Genomic DNA, 19,609 nt, shown 5'->3' on the forward strand with positions numbered 1-19,609 from the left:
ATTCCCATTGCGCCGAAGAGAAGAGACGGATTCAAGCATAAGCATTCATGTCGTTCATAGGTCAGGACACCCCAAGGAATATGAAAAGAAAGAAAAACAAGCAATCATTGCGTAAGAAGCAGGTTGGTAGATGACTTCATTTAAACCTGGGAGGGGATACCAGTGGACTGCGAGGGGGGACGTCCGCCACGCATGCCACCGCGGCCACGACCACCATAGCCGCCTCGGTAGCCACGTCCACGTCCAAAGCCACGTCCACGGCCACGGCCGCGACCGCGGCCATAGCCATCAACGCTGCCCTGTCCGAAGGTCTCGATATTACGTTTCTCTTCTTCGCCGCGCCATTCGCGACCACCGAGACGGCCCGCAGAATTTTCCTCACGGTCACGAGCTTCGCTTGAGATGTTGTCGAAGAAGGAAGATGTGCGGTTGTATTGATTGTGCGTGTCATCGACCTCCTGTTCGTGGAATTCGTGGGATTCGGCTTCGGCGGCAGGAGATCCGGTAGCAATAGCCTCCTTTACCAGGTCCTGCTTGTTGAACTTGGCGTTGGCAGTTTCGAAATCGTAATCCGACTTAGGGATTTCAATCTTCTTGTGCTGGGTGCGAGCACCTCCGCGGCCGCCTCGTGGGTACTGATGACCACCCCGTGGGGCCTGTGTGCCATCATAAGGCCGCATCTCATTCATCTTACGAGTGACAGAATCAACGGAGGCGCCAGGCTGACCTGGCTTGTTTTGAGCACCAGGTTGGGGAAGCTTAGCCATGGCGGCAGCAACTGCATTGGCGGCAGCAGTAGTAGCATCGGTCGCTAGAGCACCTTGTGAGGCGGCAGCAGGAGCAGTAGGCATCGGGACAACAGACTTTGGTGCAGCAATAGGAATAGCTGGCATAGCTCGACCATTCCGTTGAGGGGCACCATATCCCGGAACAGCCTTAGGGCCAACTGAGCCCTGGACAGCTTCGGCGACGGAGGGCTTCGACTCGACCGGAGGAGGTGGGGCATTCTGAGCCGCCGGTGTTGCAGGCTTGCTAGGAATCTTTTCTCCCGAGGGCAATTCAGATGTAGCACTGGGGCCCGTGGGGGCTCCTGGGGGACCGGGCCTCTGCTGGGGAGGCGGCGGCTGCTGCTGTCCGGGGCCACCCATGGGCATCTGGGGAGGGAACTGACCCGGCCCCTGCGGGAAACCGGGGCCAGGTGGAGGATACCATCCTGGCGGCGCCCCATATGGCATGTTGGGAAAGCCACCCGGTCCTGGAGGGAAAGGAGGCGGGGGAAAGCGCTGTCCATAGGGCGGGTAGAAGCCTTGCTGGAACTGCGGCTGCTGAGGGTAGCCAGGAGGCGGCTGCTGAGCACCCTGAGGCTGCTGAGGGGGGGAGGCCAGGAGCACTAGATCCGGCTTCAGGACCTTGCCCAGGAGCAGGTCGTGACACATTCTGCTTGGACTCGAGTCAGCAAGATAGTTCAATTGACACACAATGAACGAAGGCAGTTGCAGGAATGAAGGGTTGGTTGATCAATCAGAAGGAAGGCAACGGAAAATTCCACATGGTTTTGCGCATTAAGAACAGGTCTGTGTTTACATCCGAAATGATTCATCATTTGATCAATTGCCCGACCGCGATGGGTGCAGGCGAGGAAGATTGGGGTTGGGTTGTGATGTTCATAGAATCGAGGTGTACTTACTCCCAGAATGGCGGGGTCATCCGGAACCCGAGGAGGTTCGGGCTGTGTGTTCTCCTGCTTTTCCTCGCCGGCGACACTAATGTCCTTCACATCACTTCCACGGAAAACGATGTATTCATAGACACTAGCCGAAGGAGCGACCTCCTCGGCGGGGTTTCCCCGACGACCCTCGGTGCCAAATGATTGAACATTCTCGAGGGCTATTGTGGAGGCTTCAGGGTTGATTTCGTGAAGTGTGCCAACATAGCTGAGAAGAATGAGTAATGAATCAAGGTGTGACGGGATCAAGTAGAGGGAAGCTTACCGAATATCGCTCTTTGAGATCAGGTTGAAACGCTGACTGCCAGGTGTTAACTCCAGCCCAGCCGCACAAACCCTGGTTCCGAGCAGCAGGTGCAGACTGACCCTATCAAATGGTTCATATCCATCCTTGCAGGGAGCGCGGAACCGCGCAAGTGAGAGTGAAAAGAAACAAAGGGAAAATAGTGATAACACGTGGAGGAAAAGGGTGATTGGGTAGAATGGGAAGAGGAGAGAAGGAGAAAGAAGAAAATCTGCGTTCAGGTTTTTGGTGAAGACGGGCTACGGTGGACTGCAGAAGCTCCGAGAGCAGTTTTGGACTGTGCGCGGGTGGGTCGAGGGGGCGCTTTTTGTGAGAGATCCAACGCTGGGGAACTCTCCTTTTGGAGAACTTTCAAGAACGGGCAGAAACCAGACATTCACCAGAGACGGAGGCAAAGACACCATGACGACCTCGTCCAATCGTGACCATTTTTTCCAAACTTCGTGAGCATCACCTACTATTTGCGGGACCGGGATATACCATGACAAAATATATCCATTCACGACGCACGGCTTGATGCTGATGGAATGCTGGCCACAGTGCTGCCCTCGACGAGCAGCAACGAAAAGACACCAAGTCAGAGAATGAAAATGGAAACCCCATCAAGCTACAGAGCAAGATTCTAGCGGTTCGAGCAGACCCGTCGCATCCGGGATCAATCTATGTTGCTCAAAGTAGTGGGACCGTGAGGAGAATTATTCTTGGAGTATGTGATGGTACCTCACCCGGCAGTACCTTGCTAACAATTCTCTACAGACAGGAGAATCTACCGCTCTATTCAAAGGCCCCACTGCCCCATTAACCAGTGTTTGTCTCAGTCCTGACGGGAAGCTGCTGTTTGCTGGCTGCTGGGACAAGACTGTCTGGAGTTGGGATGTAGCCTCAAGAGAGACCCGGCAAAGATACGAGGGGCACAGTGATTTCGTGAAATCTGTGATCTGTGCCAGACTTGGCGGGGAAGATCTACTCATTACCGGCGGCGCCGACGCTCAAGTCCTTGTTTTCAACATTGCGACTGGACAGCGAACCGAGACCTTCAAGGGCCATGCGCGAGGCATCCAGGATCTCAATATTGATCCGGAGGTGGATGAAGCTCAGGCTATTGTCTTCAGTGCAGGCAGTGATCGAGAGATTCGCCAATTCAAGATATTTGGAGGTGGCGATGATGGAGAACCCCTCCTTCCTCACGAAACCAGTGTATACAAGCTCTTTTTCGACCAGGACGGGGACCTCTGGACGGCATCTGCTGATAAGACAGCCAAGTGCCTCGTGCGCGCGGATGGATGGAAAGCGAATCTTAGCTTAGAGCACCCGGACTTTGTACGTGATGTGGTGGTGTACGAAGCCGGCGGCTGGGTTGTAACAGCCTGTCGAGACGAGGAGGTACGGGTATGGAATCGATCGGTAAGTCCCTCCCCCTTGCATCAACTGGAGCATCTAGAGACTGACCACTCTAGACCGGTGAGCTCCATCACATCTTCTCAGGTCACTTCGAAGAAGTCACTGGACTTGCTCTCGTTGGATCGACAGTTGTTAGCGTGGCTATCGATGGAACAGTTCGCCAGTGGTCCCTGCGACCTGACGACCTCCAACTGGCCATTGATACAGCGAAGAATGGACCGACCAAGGTAGAAGAGCCTAAGGCGGAATCAATGCTCACGGAAGAGGAAGAGCGCGAGTTGGCCGAATTGATGGGTGATGATTAATTAGACTTCTTTTGGTTGATACCCATCCCGGACGTGTACAGATCCAGCTGTGTATTCTGTAATACAAACTTATGAAAATATGTTCATGATGTTCAATTTCTCTCCTCCAAATAGTCGAGTTGACTATCAATGGTCTGCTCTTCAGTCCTGGCCATGCCACGTGACCTTCCTGATGCATCGATGACGCACCTGGCCGATCTCCCGTGCCCTGAGGTCAAGTTGCGTTCCCCCACTTCTGGTCCTCCCCTCTTCTGTGCGACATCGTCCTGAATCCTCCGCTGTATTGGCTCAGACCCTGGTTAGTCTATCTGGACGTGGGTAGTATCAGCTTGGTATATTCTATTCCGTTTTCCGTTAGCTCCAAACTTCTGGTCCGCGATACCTCCCAAGCCCGCGGGACTTCTCGATCCTCGACTCTCGATTCTCCTCACCCCTTCGAGTTATTGCAGAAAAGACTACAGTATGCAGACACAGCACGATGTATCAGATGCGGCCCCACAACTGGTCAACCGGCTTGGCGAAAGCAGATCACCCTATGTGAGACTGGTTGTATTGTCTTTGGAGAGCGACCAACGCTAACAGTCCGTAGGTGCGCGGGCATATGAATAACCCGGTAGCATGGCAGCTCTGGGATGCATCGGCAATCAATCTCGCGCAGAAACATAATCGTCTGATTTTCCTTAGCATTGGATATTCGGCCTGCCACTGTATGTAGCCCCGCCAAGCCTGAACAAACCCCTCCAGATCAATGGCTAACGGCTTGAAGGGTGCCATGTCATGGAAAAAGAATCATTTATGTCCCCAGAGGTTGCTGCCCTTCTCAATGAATCATTCATTCCTATCAAGGTCGACCGCGAAGAACGGCCAGATATTGACGATATCTATATGAATTATGTCCAAGCGACCACTGGCTCAGGGGGTTGGCCCTTAAACGTCTTCCTCACCCCCGCCCTCGAACCCGTGTTCGGAGGCACATACTGGCCCGGTCCCAACTCCTCCATGTTGCTGGGTCCTGAAACCACTGGTTTTGTGGAGATTCTTGAGAAGCTGAGTGATGTTTGGCAGACACAGCAGCAACGCTGCTTAGAGAGCGCGAAGGATATCACCAAGCAGCTGCGGGAGTTCGCCGAAGAGGGAACCCACTCGCAACATGGAGAGCGAGACGATGACGAAGATCTGGATATCGAGCTTTTAGAAGAGGCCTATCAACATTTTGCGTCTCGCTATGATAGCATCAATGGCGGATTCGGCCGCACACCTAAATTTCCCACTCCGTCTAATCTCACTTTCCTTCTTCGACTCGGTACATACCCTAGCCAAGTTACTGACATTGTTGGCAAAGAAGAATGCGAAAAGGCGACTGCTATGGCGGTCACAACTCTAGTGAACATGGCCCGTGGCGGAATTCGGGATCACATTGGTCACGGCTTCTCTCGGTATAGTGTGACGACTGATTGGAGTTTACCCCATTTCGAGAAGATGCTGCATGACCAGGCACAACTTTTGGATACCTATGTTGAAGGGTTCCGTCTGACCCATGATCCTGAATTGCTGGGTGCTGTTTACGACTTGGTAGCTTACTTGACCAGCCCTACTTTGCAATCACCAACCGGAGGGTTCTTTTCATCTGAGGATGCTGACAGTTTCCCAACCCCCAACGATACAGAAAAGCGGGAGGGTGCCTTCTATGTCTGGTCGTTGAAGGAACTCACCCAAGTGCTCGGTCCCCGAGACGCTCCCGTCTGCGCCCGTCATTGGGGCGTACTGCCTGATGGGAATGTTGCGGCTGAATACGATCCACATGATGAGTTCATGAATCAGAATGTGCTGTCAATCCGTGCAACACCAAGCAAGCTAGCCAAGGAATTTGGACTCGGTGAAGACGAAGTGGTGAAGATGATTAAAAGCGGGAAACAAAAGTTGCATGACCACCGAGAGAAAACTCGAGGGCGTCCAGATCTAGACGACAAGATCATTGTGGGTTGGAATGGATTGGCGATCGGGGCACTCGCCAAATGCAGTGTCTTATTTGAGGAAATTGAGAACTCCAAGGCCGTCCAATGCCGGGATGCCGCCGCCCGCACAATCGGCTTTATTAAAGACAATTTATTCGACAAGCCCACGGGTCAATTGTGGCGTATCTATCGCGATGGGAGTCGTGGTGAGACCCCTGGCTTTGCTGACGACTACGCCTACCTAACCAGCGGTCTGCTGGACATGTATGAGGCTACCTTTGACGACAGCTATCTCCAATTCGCCGAGCGGCTGCAAAGTAAGAACCTTATTTGGATTCCAGCTCCCTATACTGTACATTGGCTAACTGACCTGGATCGCAGAATACCTGAACGAATATTTCCTCGCCAAGACTGGCTCCACGCCTGCTGGCTACTATAATACACCTTCAAGTATGACTCCTGGCATGCCTGGCCCACTCTTCCGACTGAAGACCGGTACGGAGTCTGCCACGCCGTCTGTCAACGGCGTGATTGCCCGTAATCTACTACGTCTGGCCGCCCTGCTGGAGGATGAAAGCTACCGAACCCTTGCGCGACAGACCTGCAATTCGTTTGCGGTCGAGATCATGCAGCACCCTTTCCTTTTTGTTGGATTGTTGGATGTGATTGTAGGCCTCCAAATCGGGACTCGGACCATTACAGGTGTCTTTGGCACCGCAGACATTAGCAAAGAACCGGTTCCACGCGATAGCATTCTCAGCCGGCGAGATGAACCCGTCGCAGCGCGCGATCTGCTCTCACGACGAGTTCGATCCGAAGCCGGTACCGGGTTTGGTTCTTCATCCGTTGTTACCTCGTTAGTCGATGTGCGGCCCTCCCATACAAAAGATTTTGTGGGCAATCAGTCCTTCTGGTTGAAAGGGCGCAATCCACTATACAAAGATCTCGACAAAGCTGACCCGCCGAAGAATTATTTGTCGATATGTGAGACCGGGACATGTCGAATTGTGGATCTTTAGAGAATAATGTTTCCTTTTGTTTTTCTTGGGCCGTTGGGTTTGATTTGTGGCGTTCTGGTGTATGTGTGTGAATATTGGTGACCTTTGATTTGATTGGACGTGGCTGGTGGCAACTCGTGTCGGAGTTGACGCCAGATATCAGACGTCAGATCGGGGGACCGATCGGAGATTGGGGTTACAAAATCTACAAGGGTTCATCCATGGATATAGTTTAGATAATTTTTCTCTCTCATTGAATGGGTTGTCTATCGAGCACTGGCTAAAAACGGGGGTTGCAAGGGATCTGAGATGGCGTGTGGATTCATGAATCCGAGCAAAGGGTACCATGGCCCGCCCCGGGTTCCTGAGGGTTCCTAACTAGCGGTATAGCAAGGCGAAGCCGTGGTGGTCCTGCATCATTTTGTGCCCCTAGTGGGACATGAAGTGAAGATTATCCAGTGTGGTGGGTGCTGTCATGTCCACTCTCAATCGGGTTCCCGATGTTGTGTACCAAAGGACAAGACGAGCACCCAATCTGCCCAATTTCCAGACCTGAGTCAAAGTGGAACGATCGTCCGAGAAGGCTTGCGAACTTGGATTTTCTTAAGTACAAGCACGATTTCACCCCCCAAAACCCAGGCTCGACCCAGCGTGTCCAGCTGGATCCGAATCCTCGTGCCGGCTCGCCTCATTCTGGGGCTGAAAGGCTGAAACAGGCGGCCGTACTCAGTTAATCAATGTGAAGAGAGTAGGGCCGTGCAGACGGAAAGCATTGGACCAGCCCAACAGGCCCCGGTCAAAGCCAAGTTTCTTAGCGGCGCCGCCGTTGTGGGTAATCTCCCGGCTGGCCAGTCATTGGCCCAGGACGACTCTGAAACTGAGTGGGCAAGGGTAATTTGACCCCTTGGCACAACTATATGATGCACCGTGATGCGATGGAGTCTGGATTCATTCGATCCCATCTCTTCCGTCCGATCGTGGTTTCAGGCTCCTGACCCCCTTCTGGCAGACACTGTCATGGCCATTCGAACCGTGTTTGTGTTCATTCAGGGTCCATCCATGTACGCGCGGCAGCTAGTTTGGCCCCTAAATGGAGAGCAACGGCACTAGTGGAGTTAATGAATTGAAGATCCGCCCCGGGGGGGGGAGGGCTTTTTTTTTCTCATTCCCGTCGTCACATCCAGGTCTGCCCAGAGTCCCACCGCTCCGGAGGTCCAGATGCCATGCCCAGACGCCAACGACCCCCAGACCGGAGAATAATTTGCACTTCATTTTGCCCAGCCTCTAGCAGGCCCTGAGAGGGGAAGTAACCAATCGTAGAGTTGCACGAGTCGCATTGGAATGTAGAATGTCCCACGCCTGAAAGTGGCGGGAAGGGCAGGTCTGGTATGCGCGGAGGTTGGAGAATCAACCTGTACCTAATAAGTATGGAATTGAAGAACCGATTCTCTACAGAATCATCAGCAAAAAATCCTCTCGACTCAGGTTTAATCTCAAACATCAAATCAGAAACCAAACCCAAAAAACCAAGCCATTGAATCATTAAACTAATTAAACAATTCCTCCCCCAAATTGCCTTGGATCACACGGGCCCCACTCTCCTCCCCTTTCTCATTATCTCTCCCTTTCTACATTTACTACCTCCTCCCTCCTCCTCCCTCGCTTTTTCTCCATCAATCTTCCCGCCGTCCATCTTCTTCTTCCCTCATTGAGAGAAGAGGTGTTCCGGCCCGTCATTCCCTTTTTTTTTTTTGATCCAAAGCAACATCCACACTCTTTCCGTCCAGCCACAGTCGATCTGTGGTTTGTTGACTCCTCCCAACTCTCTATCAACACGAACTTCCTGGGGAAGTTCTTATTTGTCGCCCTCTATACCTGATTTGTTCGATCTGTGATCAGTGATCTGCCTCAATTTCCGCAATGCGCTCGAATCTGTTCCTCGCTGCTCTGGCAGCTGGGGCCGCCCACGCCTATGAGAAGCGTGTCTACGTAACCGACTGGACCACTGTCACTATTACCAAGACCGTCACTGCGTCCGCCGTCACCGAGACCGTCACCCCTGCTCAGCAAGTCCAGATTGCCAACACCATTTTCACCACCTCTACTGAGGCACCTGCTGTGGCGGAGACCAAGTTGACATCCGATCTTGCCAAGAAGTCCACTGAGGCTGTCCCTGTTAACGAGCCTGCCCCCACCGAGGCCGCTCAGGTTCAGCAGGAGCCCACCTCTTGGTTCTCTACCGCCTGGACCTCCACCTTCGAAGCTGCTTCATCGACTGAGCAGGCCCCGGCCCCGGCTTCGACCTCCTCGACCACCCAGGCCGCCGCCTCTACCTCGACCGCCTCTCTCTCTAACCTGCCCGGAAATCTGACCCCGGAGTACAAGGCGGACGTTCTTCACAACCACAATGTCCACCGCAGCAACCACTCGGCTGGTGCGCTCGACTGGCATGACAATCTGTATATCGCCGCCTGGAACCTGGCAGATCGATGCGTCTACGAGCATAACACGTAAGTATCTTTCGCAACGGTTGCGATATAATTGCATTCTATTGAGTACCCATATACTAACGCTCGATCTCTACTAGTAAACTGAATGAGACCACCGCCGGCAAGTACGGCCAAAACATCGGCTATGGTGTCGCATCCACGGTTGTTGGTGAGATGATTAGCAATCTGATGTACAACGACGAGATTGGTTATTACCCCGGCTACGGTGAAGCCGACCCCTCCATGGACCTCTTTGATAAGTGGGGACATTTCTCTCAGATCGTGTGGAAGGGCACTACTCACGTCGCCTGCGCCACAAAGGTTTGCGAGAACCTTGCAAACGCTGGTGGCACAAACGTTCCCTTCACTGTCTGCAACTACGGGCCCCCAGGTAACTACGAGAATGAATATGGTGCCAACGTCCTTGCGCCTAGCGGCGAGGCCACCTACACTGCCTAAGAATGCCTCGCGATGAACCACGGGAGCGAGATGACATGGAAAATCTTGGAGTTACCACGCTCCAACCACTCGTCCCTCGAGATGACCTCGCGCGCATCAATGCCTCGTGAAAACCTTCGACATAGTTGCATTCGCTGAATCTTGTCTTATCTTATTTTGTTTTTTTTTCTTCTCTTCTTCATACTTTCATGTTCAACCCGAATTGTCCGGGACTCTCCCAGGTGGCGAGCGGCATCGGGTCACCTGCCCTCGGAGTCGACTGTGGTCTCTCTGGACTTCTGTTGGTTCTTTTTTCTCTCCGGGGGCCCCTGTATCTACGCTGGAGGTGCCCTTTGTTTACTTCCCCTTCCTTGGGGAGAGGGACATGCGGGTACCCATTTTCAATTGTGAATATTGTTTTTTGACATGAAGTCCCCTAGCGTTCAACGGCCTCGTTACTGTGGATACAAAAACAAAATACGGATCAATGCGAATGTACTACTATGATATCAAAAAATGATCTACCTCCCTTGCTTGATAATGTTGATAAGTCACGTGCCCATAGCTCCCCCGCACCTTCGTAAGGTTCCTTTGGCCCGAGACGTCATTTCCCCCCACGACAAAGAAAAAGTGTGGGCTTCCAACCTGCTAAATTCGTTGCTTGTTTGCTTCCGAGTTTTTGCATGATGCATCTTATTATCTAAATATTCTTACCGATAGTCCCGAACCCGAGTTCACTGCTTAGAAGCTCTGTCTGAATTGGGTCCGGTGAGTTATTCCAAGCCTCCATGGCCATTCACCCCGGTGACTTTTCTGTCACGCACCACTACCTACCCCCATCACCACCCACCATCACAACCCTCGGCTTTTTTTTTCTCTTTCAAATATTCCTCTGAAGACTGTCCTTCGGTGACTCCCGATCAAAACCCGACTGATCGGCTCGGTTGGGCAGGAGTTCCCTATTTAGCTGAAATTATCTAACCTTAACGCTTCTAGGCCTCATCCGTTGCTCCGGCGCTACCCCCCGCGAGCTGCCAACCCACATTTCGTCCTTTTCTGTCACTTGTCGGTAGGTCCTTTGCCCCGTGAGCAGTTAGCTCCCTTCAATCCGAAAGGGCTCCACCAATCCGCAGCGCGGGGCCCCGTGTGGTGCCGATGAACTATACCCTATATATGGCTGTCCTACTCCCCCAAGTCGATCGCTCCCCTGATGTCCTTGCCTTGCTTTGTATCACATCTCAAACTTCTTTATCATCACGATCTTCTCAATGAATTAGCCCCAATGCCACCTTACTGCCTGCAAGATTGTCACTACTTCTACCGCACTGCCCTACGTCTCCTGTCCATTCCGACTTGCCTCGCTAGCCGTTACGCTTGATCGGAAACATCATCCACTAACACCATGTCTTACTCATCGACGGCAGTTCGTTTCTTCACTTCTCCCAAACCACTTGGGGCTGCGATGAACTCCGAAACCGCAAAGCAGCCTGGGTCCGAGCCCCAGGGTCACACGGTCGTTAGACCGACTGAACACGCTGGGGGCGAGCCGGTCGAACCACACACGCCAAAAACCCAAGGCTTGACCTTTGCGAACCAGGAGTCACTCCCAAAACTACCCATCCCGAGCTTGGAGGATACATGCCGCCGCCATCTTGAATCGCTTGCCGCGCTACAGACGCCCCGCGAACATGAGGACTCGAAGGCAGCCGTAAAGGACTTCCTGAAAACAGACGGACCACTGCTACAAGAACGACTGAAAAACTATGCTTCCTCCAAAACTAGCTTCATCGAACAGTTCTGGTACGACTCTTACTTGAATTTCGATAGCTCGGTTGTCTTGAATCTCAACCCTTTCTTCCTGTTGGAGGACGACCCCACTCCGGCTCGCAATCACCAAGTGACTCGAGCTGCGTCGCTGGTAATTTCAGCTCTTTCATTTGTACGCGCGGTGCGGAGGGAGGAGCTACCTCCGGACACAGTGCGCGGGACACCCCTCTGCATGTACCAATACTCCCGGCTTTTTGGAACGGCCCGTCTGCCAACCGACAATGGCTGCGTTATCAGTCAAGACCCTGCCGCCAAGCACGTCGTCGTAATGTGTCGGGGACAGTTCTACTGGTTTGATGTCCTCGATGATAACAGCGACTTGATCATGACTGAAAAGGATATTTCACTCAATTTGCATGTTATCATCGAGGATGCCGCGCAGACGCCCGTCCAGGAAGCTGCCAAAGGAGCCTTGGGTGTCCTCAGTACGGAGAACCGCAAGGTATGGTCGGGACTTCGTGATATCATGACTAAGGATTCGGAATCAAACAACGCCGAGTGTCTCAATATCGTTGACACCGCTTTGTTCATGTTGTGTCTCGATGACACGGAGCCTTCGACCACCGCAGAGCTCTGTGCTAATATGCTCTGTGGTACCAGTGAGGTGATCAAAGGCGTGCAGGTTGGCACTTGCACTAATCGATGGTATGACAAGCTGCAGATAATAGTTTGCAATAACGGCAGCGCTGGTATCAACTTCGAACATACTGGTGTCGATGGTCACACTGTCCTGCGCTTCGCTAGTGACTTGTACACCGATACCATTCTCCGTTTTGCCAAAACCATCAATGGTCAAGCACCGAGTCTATGGGCAACAACCAGCCCGGACCCAGCTAAGCGTGACCCCCGCAGCTTCGGAAATGTCAGCACTACGCCTCGCAAGTTAGAATGGGATATGACGCCGGAGCTCAACATCGCCCTTCGTTTTGCCGAATCACATCTCTCAGACCTTCTCCACCAACATGAGTTCCAAGTCCTCGACTTTGAAGGCTATGGAAAGAATTTCATCACTTCTATGGGCTTCTCTCCAGACGCCTTCGTTCAGATGGCATTCCAAGCCGCCTACTATGGTCTCTATGGCCGCGTCGAAAACACCTACGAGCCCGCAATGACCAAATTCTTCCTTCACGGTCGCACCGAAGCCGTCCGTACCGTCACCCCCGAGGCCTACGAATTCGTCAAGACCTTCTGGGGTGAGAATCCTGTCGAGACTAAAATTGATGCCCTGCGCACTGCCGCTCAGCGCCACACGGCGATCACAAAAGATTGCTCCAAGGGCCAAGGCCAGGACCGCCACCTCTATGCACTCTATTGCCTCTGGCAGCGCTCTTTCGATGAGGGTTTCTTCCAGGATTCCAGCTCGACGGGTGGATACTCCAGCCCCAGCGACGGGCTGGACTCCCCAACCTCCCAGCCGTCCGAAGATGGCTACTCTTCTCCAAATGGCAGTAGCATCCGCGCAATGCGCAGCGCAACACCGCCCACACCAGCGATCTTCAGCGACCCGGGCTGGGATAAGATCAACAACACCGTTCTCTCAACCTCGAACTGCGGCAACCCATGTTTGCGCCACTTTGGGTTCGGCCCTACCTCCGCGGACGGCTTTGGCATAGGCTACATTATCAAGGACGAGTCTATTTCCTTCTGTGCCTCGTCGAAACACAGACAAACCTCCCGCCTGATGCAAGCCCTTGAATCATACCTCTTCGAAATGCGGAAGCTTCTCCGCGCGTCGAATCGCAAGACGTCGAGTCCGAGAACAAGTCGGGCGCGTGAGACGGAGGCATTGGCTGAGCGGTTGCAGAGTGAATCGCAGCGTCGGGGACGCATTGTACGCCCTGGTGCGGGCGGAGCCGAGACGCCCACTACGACGACAGATAGCGCCGAGATTGAGGATGACGGCATGGGTGGATGTGAGTTTTTCCCCCTTCAATCCTTACAGTGTCTTATACGCTTTTTTGGTGCGGTTGTGCTAATTTGATATGTCCAGATGGTTTCTTCGATGCGGGTATGCTTCTTCACGCGCTGAAGGGCGTTAATGCGGAACGTGAGCAACGAGGCGAGAAGACGGAGAGAAAGAAGTTTGTCGGCAAGAAGCTCCATTTGAATGAATACTAAGTGTAAGATGATACGTGGATGATGCAAATCTTGAGTCATGATATGAATGAATACTTTCGATCTACTACGAATCTATGATGTCCTCGAGGGAGTCTTAGCTAGCACTGTGCGATGGCCGTAGAGCGCGATACGCGGGATGTTAACAGCTAATACCAGTTAAGACTTGAGCACACGGTCTCAGAATCGATGGTAGCTGGTGAGTTAGCTACTTTGTTAATGTACATCCGATTGCTTAGCTTAATTATATCCAGCCCAAGCCCCTCGAAGACCCCCTCAAGCACGACGATGCTTAGCAAAGTGTCTCTTCTTCACCATTGAGCTCTTCATCATGCGCACACTCTGTGCATAATCGCTCGTTCCGTGAGCAGGGTCGCTATCAGTTGCATTCTCCGCTCCGCACACGGATCCTGCATTATAGTCACCCAAAGGTCCATCAATAGCGAAGAACTCCGACTTGGACGGATCATTGAGCATATTCTCAGCAGCCTCCGGTAACCATCCATTGATGAAATCACCATGGGAGCAGTAAGAGGATCCACAGGCCAGCTCCAGAGGCGGCTGTCCCTCCCAACCATCGGGAAGAAGTTTGCGGAGATCATAGCGAATAGAGAACCGCAGCTGCGGAATCCGGTACATACCCTTGGGACAATAATTCTCTCCATATGTCGGGAAATAATTAGGATTCTCGGAGTACGCCGCCTCAAGGGTGTCCGGGTTGGCACAGTCGTGGAAAAGGAGGAGGGTTTGCAGGTGCGTCGAGCAGGTCTTTGTTGGGAATGCAGCGTCATCTACGTCTTCGTCCTCCGAATCCCCTTCACAGAACCATTTCATTCCTGCGTTGCTTTCTAGAACATCTTGTGATTGGGCCGAGGCGTTGCCGGCAACGTCCTTGTAGTTTTGTGGGATGGCGATCTCGGCTGAGTTCAGGTTCTCGTAATAGGCGCTGAAACGCATTGGGGTTATGGCGGTGTGTTTGCCATCCTGTACAAGGTAGAGGGTTGGGACCCCTATGTTGGAATTAGTGTCTATGATAGTACTATAGGCAAAAGGTTGATTAGAAGATACGAACAGTAGGTCGAGAAGTCGTTGGGGTTCTCGGTGGACGAGCAACCCTTTTGCAGTTCCGCAGATGTAGTCGTATTGACAGTCACGGCATCAGAGCCAAAGAAGCTATGCATGTGGCTAGTGTATTGTCCCGGTAGCATGATAGGGTCGATATTCTTGAACATGAATAGATCGGTGTTGGTGACGGTGTATGCTTGGGCTAGACCAGCTGCCCAGGTAGAGAAAAGAATGGAAGAACGCATCGTGACGGTAGACTCTCAGAGCCAATACCCAACTAGAAAACAGCAAAAGGGGGGGGGGAATGGAATGGAATGAACGAAAAAAAAAAGGAAGAGCGTGCATTGCAGAATGAGACGACGATAGAGACAGAATTTAAGGGTTCAGCATATGGAAAGATCACCAGATTTCAATAAACAAGTAGCCCCTGCCAACCGTCTGCGGTGGGCCTTTTAATAAACTACAATAAGCTACCGAACGGTGGCTGTTACAGAGGTCCTTCAAGAAGCAAAGATATTCAAGCGACTCCTATCTGGTGGACCGATATGAATCCGTGTTGTTTCACCATCGCTTGCGGGCGCTAGGTGAAGGAGTTTGAGACGACGCCCCTCTTTATTTGCCGAGAGGTTCGGCAACATTAATTTACCGGTCAAGGAGGTGGTGAGTTGGCATTGGAAATTGATGGCTCTACTAGTAACCTGCATGTCACTACAAATTTAGATATATAATGGATTCTTAGTACTAGTATTTTATAAAGTTGAACCTTAAAATAGCGGGTATGACCATCCTTGGTTCCACCCATGAACTGCAGGCTAAAACTGGGTTCCAGAAGATCGGCTGAAACGTGATGGTTAGATGCTACTAGTAACTACCCGCTAGACATTTCTAGAGCAAGTCTCGATTTTAGAATTATCTAAGCTATACTACTAATTAGTAAGGACTACGAAATAAACATCTATGAGTATAGACTGAGTGCTGCACATGTAAGCAATGACGCGGGAACCTCCATTCTGCGAGTGTGGGGAACTCCGAGACCGGATAGCCGACTTGGGGAAATAGCCTTGGGGAAATAGCCGTCTTCCAAACCACTTCACCAACTCTCCGCCCGGGCTCGAGGCGTGCCAATACAAGTATTCCCAGAAATTGACCACTACATAGAAAGAGTTCTCGCTTCTTTCGCCTCAGCTCTTCACACAAAACGGGCTCCCACTCCTTCAACAATCCCCATGGCCCTACGCTTATCCAGACACGCGCCCCAGCTGCGTTGCACCAGGTCATTCTCGACTTCTCCACGCTCCGCAAGATATTCCGATACACTGCCAAACTTGAAAATTGGAGCGCACACCCGGGTACTCTTCCAAGGGTTCACAGGTGAGTTGTCAGGCTCATTGTACGGCGCTGGTTCATGCCAATGCTAATCCCTGCCCAGGACGGCAAGCGACGGCCAATGTGAAAGAATCGCTAGAATGGGGCACGAAAATTGTCGGCGGTGTCAAGCCCGGTGTGGAGGGTGAACATTTGGGACTTCCTGTTTTTCCCCTCTGTGAAGGTGGTATGTGTACAACCCGTAATGGATTGGACGTACTAGACCCTGCGGTTGGAACGAACTAATGCCATTGGGTCCTGTTTAGGCGCAGGAGAAGTCCAAACCTGATGCCTCGGCAATCTATGTCCCAGGAAATCAGACTGCACAGGCCATTGAAGAGGCTATCGAGGCAGAGATCCCACTCGTCGTGGCTGTGGCTGAACACGTCCCTATCCATGATATCCTCCGAGTAGGTCTACTCAATAGCTTCCTCTTGGTTGTCTGCACTAACAGGGGATTATAGATTCATTCCATGCTGCAAACCCAATCAAAAACCCGTCTCGTCGGCGCAAATTGTCCCGGGATAATCTCTGCCATCGGCAAGTGCCGAATTGGCTTCCAGCCTCTTCCTTGCTTTGCCCCTGGAAATGTCGGCATCGTAGCCAAGTCAGGGACCCTGAGCTATGAAACTGTCGCATCGACAACCCGAGCTGGTCTCGGACAGAGTCTTTGCATCAGTATGGGCGGTGACGTCTTGGCTGGTACCAACTTCGTCGATGCGCTGAAGATTTTTGAGCACGATGATGACACACACGGAATCATTCTGGTTGGTGAGATTGGTGGTGTTGCCGAAATGGATGCCGCGGAGTGGATCAAGGATTATCGGAAGCGAACTGCCAGTCCCAAGTATGTCTGTCCCTGTGTGTTGTAGGAGTCTGCTGCTAACAAGAACAGACCTATCATGGCTCTCGTGGGAGGCCTGGAAGCACCTGCTGGTCGAATCATGGGGCACGCTGGGGCTTGGGCGGCTCCTGGAGAGCCCGATGCGCAGACAAAATATCAGGCGCTAGAGCGGGCGGGCGCTGTCATGGTGAACCATCCAGAGAAATTCGGCGAGGGTATGAGGACTTTGCTAGGGGGGCAGTGGCATTCGTCCCGGTGCTAGCGTGAGTTCAAAGCTGATTATTTGCGAATCGGGAATGCTGACCTTGCCTAGGATATCTCGGTCACTGGCTCTGGGAAGCGTGGATTCCACACTATGCGACGTGTCACTCCTGCTTCAAGGCCAGTGTTCCAGCAGAATCGGAGCTTGTATATCAAACAATTTCAAGCATTCGATCTCTTAAAAGAGAAGGGTGTTCTTGTTAACGGATCGCCTTATAAGTCCGACGCATCTATCTCGATCTCAGTTGACCGGACATCTCTTTCGCCGTGCATCGTCGCTTCTCCAACCGCGGATTTTGACCCTGCTCAATCTCGCCGATTCCCATTCACTTATTCCCAAGCCAACTTCGATGGAAATCACCTTATTACTCAGGTTACTTCACATCTGGGCCTTCCTGCGTCTGCGCAAGGCAGAGTGTCCAGCTTGGTTCAGGCACTGTGGGACATCTTTAGGGAGAAAGAGGCATTCGTTCTGGAGACACAGATCGGAACAGCAGCTAACGGAGGTCTCGAGGTCCACACCGCAAGGTTCGGATTCGATGATGCTGCATTTCGCAGCTCAGGTCGACAGGAGGGGATTCACCGCCTGCGCAACACTGCTGAGGAAGTTCCAGCAGAAATTGAGGCCGAAAAGGACGGGATCGTGTACATCAGGTAGGAGAAACCGCATCACGAATGCTGCAAACGTCTCAGTACTAACTTCAAACAGACTAGAGGGCGAAGGCAGCGTTGGCACGCTAGTCAATGGAGCCGGCCTCGCCATGAACACGGTCGACGCACTTACGATTCACGGCGGCCACTGTGCCAATTTCCTTGATACCGGCGGCAAGGCCACCTCAGAAACGGTGAAGTCTTCTTTCCGGGTGATCTGCGCCGACCCCCGCGTCAAGGCCATTTTCGTGAATATTTTCGGTGGATTGACGCGCTGCGATATGATCGCTGAGGGGATCATCCTTGCCTTCCGGGACCTGAATATGCAGGTACCCGTTGTGGTGCGGCTGCGTGGAACAAACGAAGAACTTGGCCAGAAGATGGTACGTTGACATAAAATGGTCTTAAAGCTATCTCCATTTCTTCACTAACATGATTATCTGTAGATTGCCGAAAGTGGTCTGCCTCTGCATGCTTTTGACGGGTTTGAGGAGGCGGCTAAGAAAGTGATCACGTTGGCGCGGTGAGACTGAGACTTTGCATCATTGTAGATAGGAAGAACTACATACTGCTAGAACCAAGATATATAGACATTCCAGAGAGTTCTTACTGATTGAAGGCAAGACAGTTTTATTGAGGTATTCAGCCCCTTGTGCCATGTTTCTCCCAGTCATTGAATACCTCCAGACAGCTCTGTTAATACCGCATCATATCTATTTGTTTTGGTCTGAATGTGGTTTTCGTGTTCCAGTATGCCTTTGTTATCGTCGTGAGCTGTCTCGCCGTGCTTTGTTCTTGTCTCTAAGATCAAAGGCCTCGGATCCGCCCTCGTGGCTTGTATTGTGCTCTGCTACTACCAGTACTGGTTGTAGCAAAATGGGCTCCAGGAAAGTCTTGTAGATGGATCTGGTATTTAAATAGACCAAACACACTCACATTGAAGAAAACATCTTCCACAATATACTATTCTTTTACACCGTGACATTTAGTACTATTCAGTATTATCCAATTGCACCATCTACTTTCAACATGCTTTCTAATCGAGAACACGCCATCTTTGAAAAGGAGGGAGCTCAACTACGACGATGGATGGAGAATCCCAGTGAACCAGGCTGTTATATCCCCAGAGCCAGGATGTTCCTTTCGGATTTAATGGATACCTACGAGATGGACGCCCCGGAAATCAAAGGAGATATTGGGCTGAAACCTCTTTCTGATCCTAGCGAGGGTCCCGAATTGCAGCAGTTTCAATCTTTCCACTGGTTTCACCAAGAAATGCAGTTTGACGGACATGCAACACCCAGTTCTCTGACCATAGAAATAATCCGTAAGCCTGCCGACCGCTACTTCGAGTTGCCGCCGATTTCCGAGGTCGCGAAAGCCCTCTATGAGGACTCCTTTGCTCTTGATGGACTTGAGCATATCTTCGTCAAAAATATCCAAAACTACGAGACCAAGCGCTGCCTTGAAAATTTTATACTGCCTAATCACCCACCGGTGCCAGATTTAGGTAGCCTGACCTTGAACAGGCTTGAGTCGGATGCCATCCTGGGTAGTCGTATCGGAAAAGTGGTTGCATACTTCGTATTGAGCGCATTGTCTTTTTTCGAAATAAGGACGGGCGACATCTGAGATTTGATCTTGTGGCAATCTGAGAAAAAAGGACGAGGAATACCTTGATTGGATAGAAGATAAGTGGTTTTATTAGGTGGATATAGCGATAGAAGGCTAAAGGCCATGCATGGTATACATCATTTTTCTACTGTATCTTAAGGCATACAGCGATTAGAAATGGAGAAAATCACCACGAAGCCAATGTATTTGCTTTCCTGACCTGTAGCAATGCATCTAAGTATTTGGCATAT

General features: G+C 51.7%; 7 protein-coding genes across 7 annotated transcripts; 5 read left to right on the forward strand and 2 right to left on the reverse strand.

Moving 5' to 3' along the window:
* Positions 1–140: 140 nt before the first annotated feature.
* N7481_009640 (uncharacterized protein) lies at positions 141–2,115 on the reverse strand (the record flags this gene model as incomplete). Its single annotated transcript, XM_057268859.1, has 4 exons — positions 141–1,409; positions 1,688–1,934; positions 1,992–2,027; positions 2,093–2,115. The coding sequence occupies 4 exons, from the start codon at positions 2,113–2,115 to the stop codon at positions 141–143; spliced, it is 1,575 nt and encodes a 524-aa protein (XP_057119536.1).
* A 317-nt stretch (positions 2,116–2,432) lies between these two features.
* On the forward strand, positions 2,433–3,736 carry N7481_009641 (WD40 repeat domain-containing protein; the record flags this gene model as incomplete). The annotated part of the gene is made up of 4 exons (XM_057268860.1): positions 2,433–2,473; positions 2,571–2,736; positions 2,787–3,434; positions 3,488–3,736. The coding sequence occupies 4 exons, from the start codon at positions 2,433–2,435 to the stop codon at positions 3,734–3,736; spliced, it is 1,104 nt and encodes a 367-aa protein (XP_057119537.1).
* A 462-nt stretch (positions 3,737–4,198) lies between these two features.
* Positions 4,199–6,710, forward strand: N7481_009642 (thioredoxin domain-containing protein; the record flags this gene model as incomplete). The annotated part of the gene is made up of 4 exons (XM_057268861.1): positions 4,199–4,273; positions 4,326–4,443; positions 4,503–6,008; positions 6,073–6,710. The coding sequence occupies 4 exons, from the start codon at positions 4,199–4,201 to the stop codon at positions 6,708–6,710; spliced, it is 2,337 nt and encodes a 778-aa protein (XP_057119538.1).
* A 1,899-nt stretch (positions 6,711–8,609) lies between these two features.
* On the forward strand, positions 8,610–9,637 carry N7481_009643 (CAP domain-containing protein; the record flags this gene model as incomplete). The annotated part of the gene is made up of 2 exons (XM_057268862.1): positions 8,610–9,199; positions 9,277–9,637. 2 exons carry the CDS (start codon positions 8,610–8,612, stop codon positions 9,635–9,637), a joined length of 951 nt encoding a protein of 316 aa, XP_057119539.1.
* A 1,381-nt stretch (positions 9,638–11,018) lies between these two features.
* Positions 11,019–13,561, forward strand: N7481_009644 (choline/carnitine O-acyltransferase; the record flags this gene model as incomplete). The annotated part of the gene is made up of 2 exons (XM_057268863.1): positions 11,019–13,356; positions 13,434–13,561. 2 exons carry the CDS (start codon positions 11,019–11,021, stop codon positions 13,559–13,561), a joined length of 2,466 nt encoding a protein of 821 aa, XP_057119540.1.
* Positions 13,562–13,834: 273 nt separating this feature from the next.
* On the reverse strand, positions 13,835–14,868 carry N7481_009645 (DUF1996 domain-containing protein; the record flags this gene model as incomplete). Its single annotated transcript, XM_057268864.1, has 2 exons — positions 13,835–14,568; positions 14,631–14,868. 2 exons carry the CDS (start codon positions 14,866–14,868, stop codon positions 13,835–13,837), a joined length of 972 nt encoding a protein of 323 aa, XP_057119541.1.
* A 981-nt stretch (positions 14,869–15,849) lies between these two features.
* Positions 15,850–19,376, forward strand: N7481_009646 (putative succinyl-CoA synthetase subunit alpha; the record flags this gene model as incomplete). The annotated part of the gene is made up of 10 exons (XM_057268865.1): positions 15,850–15,994; positions 16,053–16,204; positions 16,255–16,398; positions 16,453–16,835; positions 16,884–17,019; positions 17,066–17,095; positions 17,146–17,747; positions 17,803–18,127; positions 18,191–18,267; positions 18,734–19,376. 10 exons carry the CDS (start codon positions 15,850–15,852, stop codon positions 19,374–19,376), a joined length of 2,637 nt encoding a protein of 878 aa, XP_057119542.1.
* Positions 19,377–19,609: the final 233 nt, after the last annotated feature.

Source organism: Penicillium waksmanii, assembly GCF_028829765.1.
Source record: "Penicillium waksmanii strain IBT 27052 chromosome Unknown utg000008l:1.0-5622682.0:1.0-5626561.0, whole genome shotgun sequence".
Classification (NCBI taxonomy): domain Eukaryota; kingdom Fungi; phylum Ascomycota; class Eurotiomycetes; order Eurotiales; family Aspergillaceae; genus Penicillium; species Penicillium waksmanii.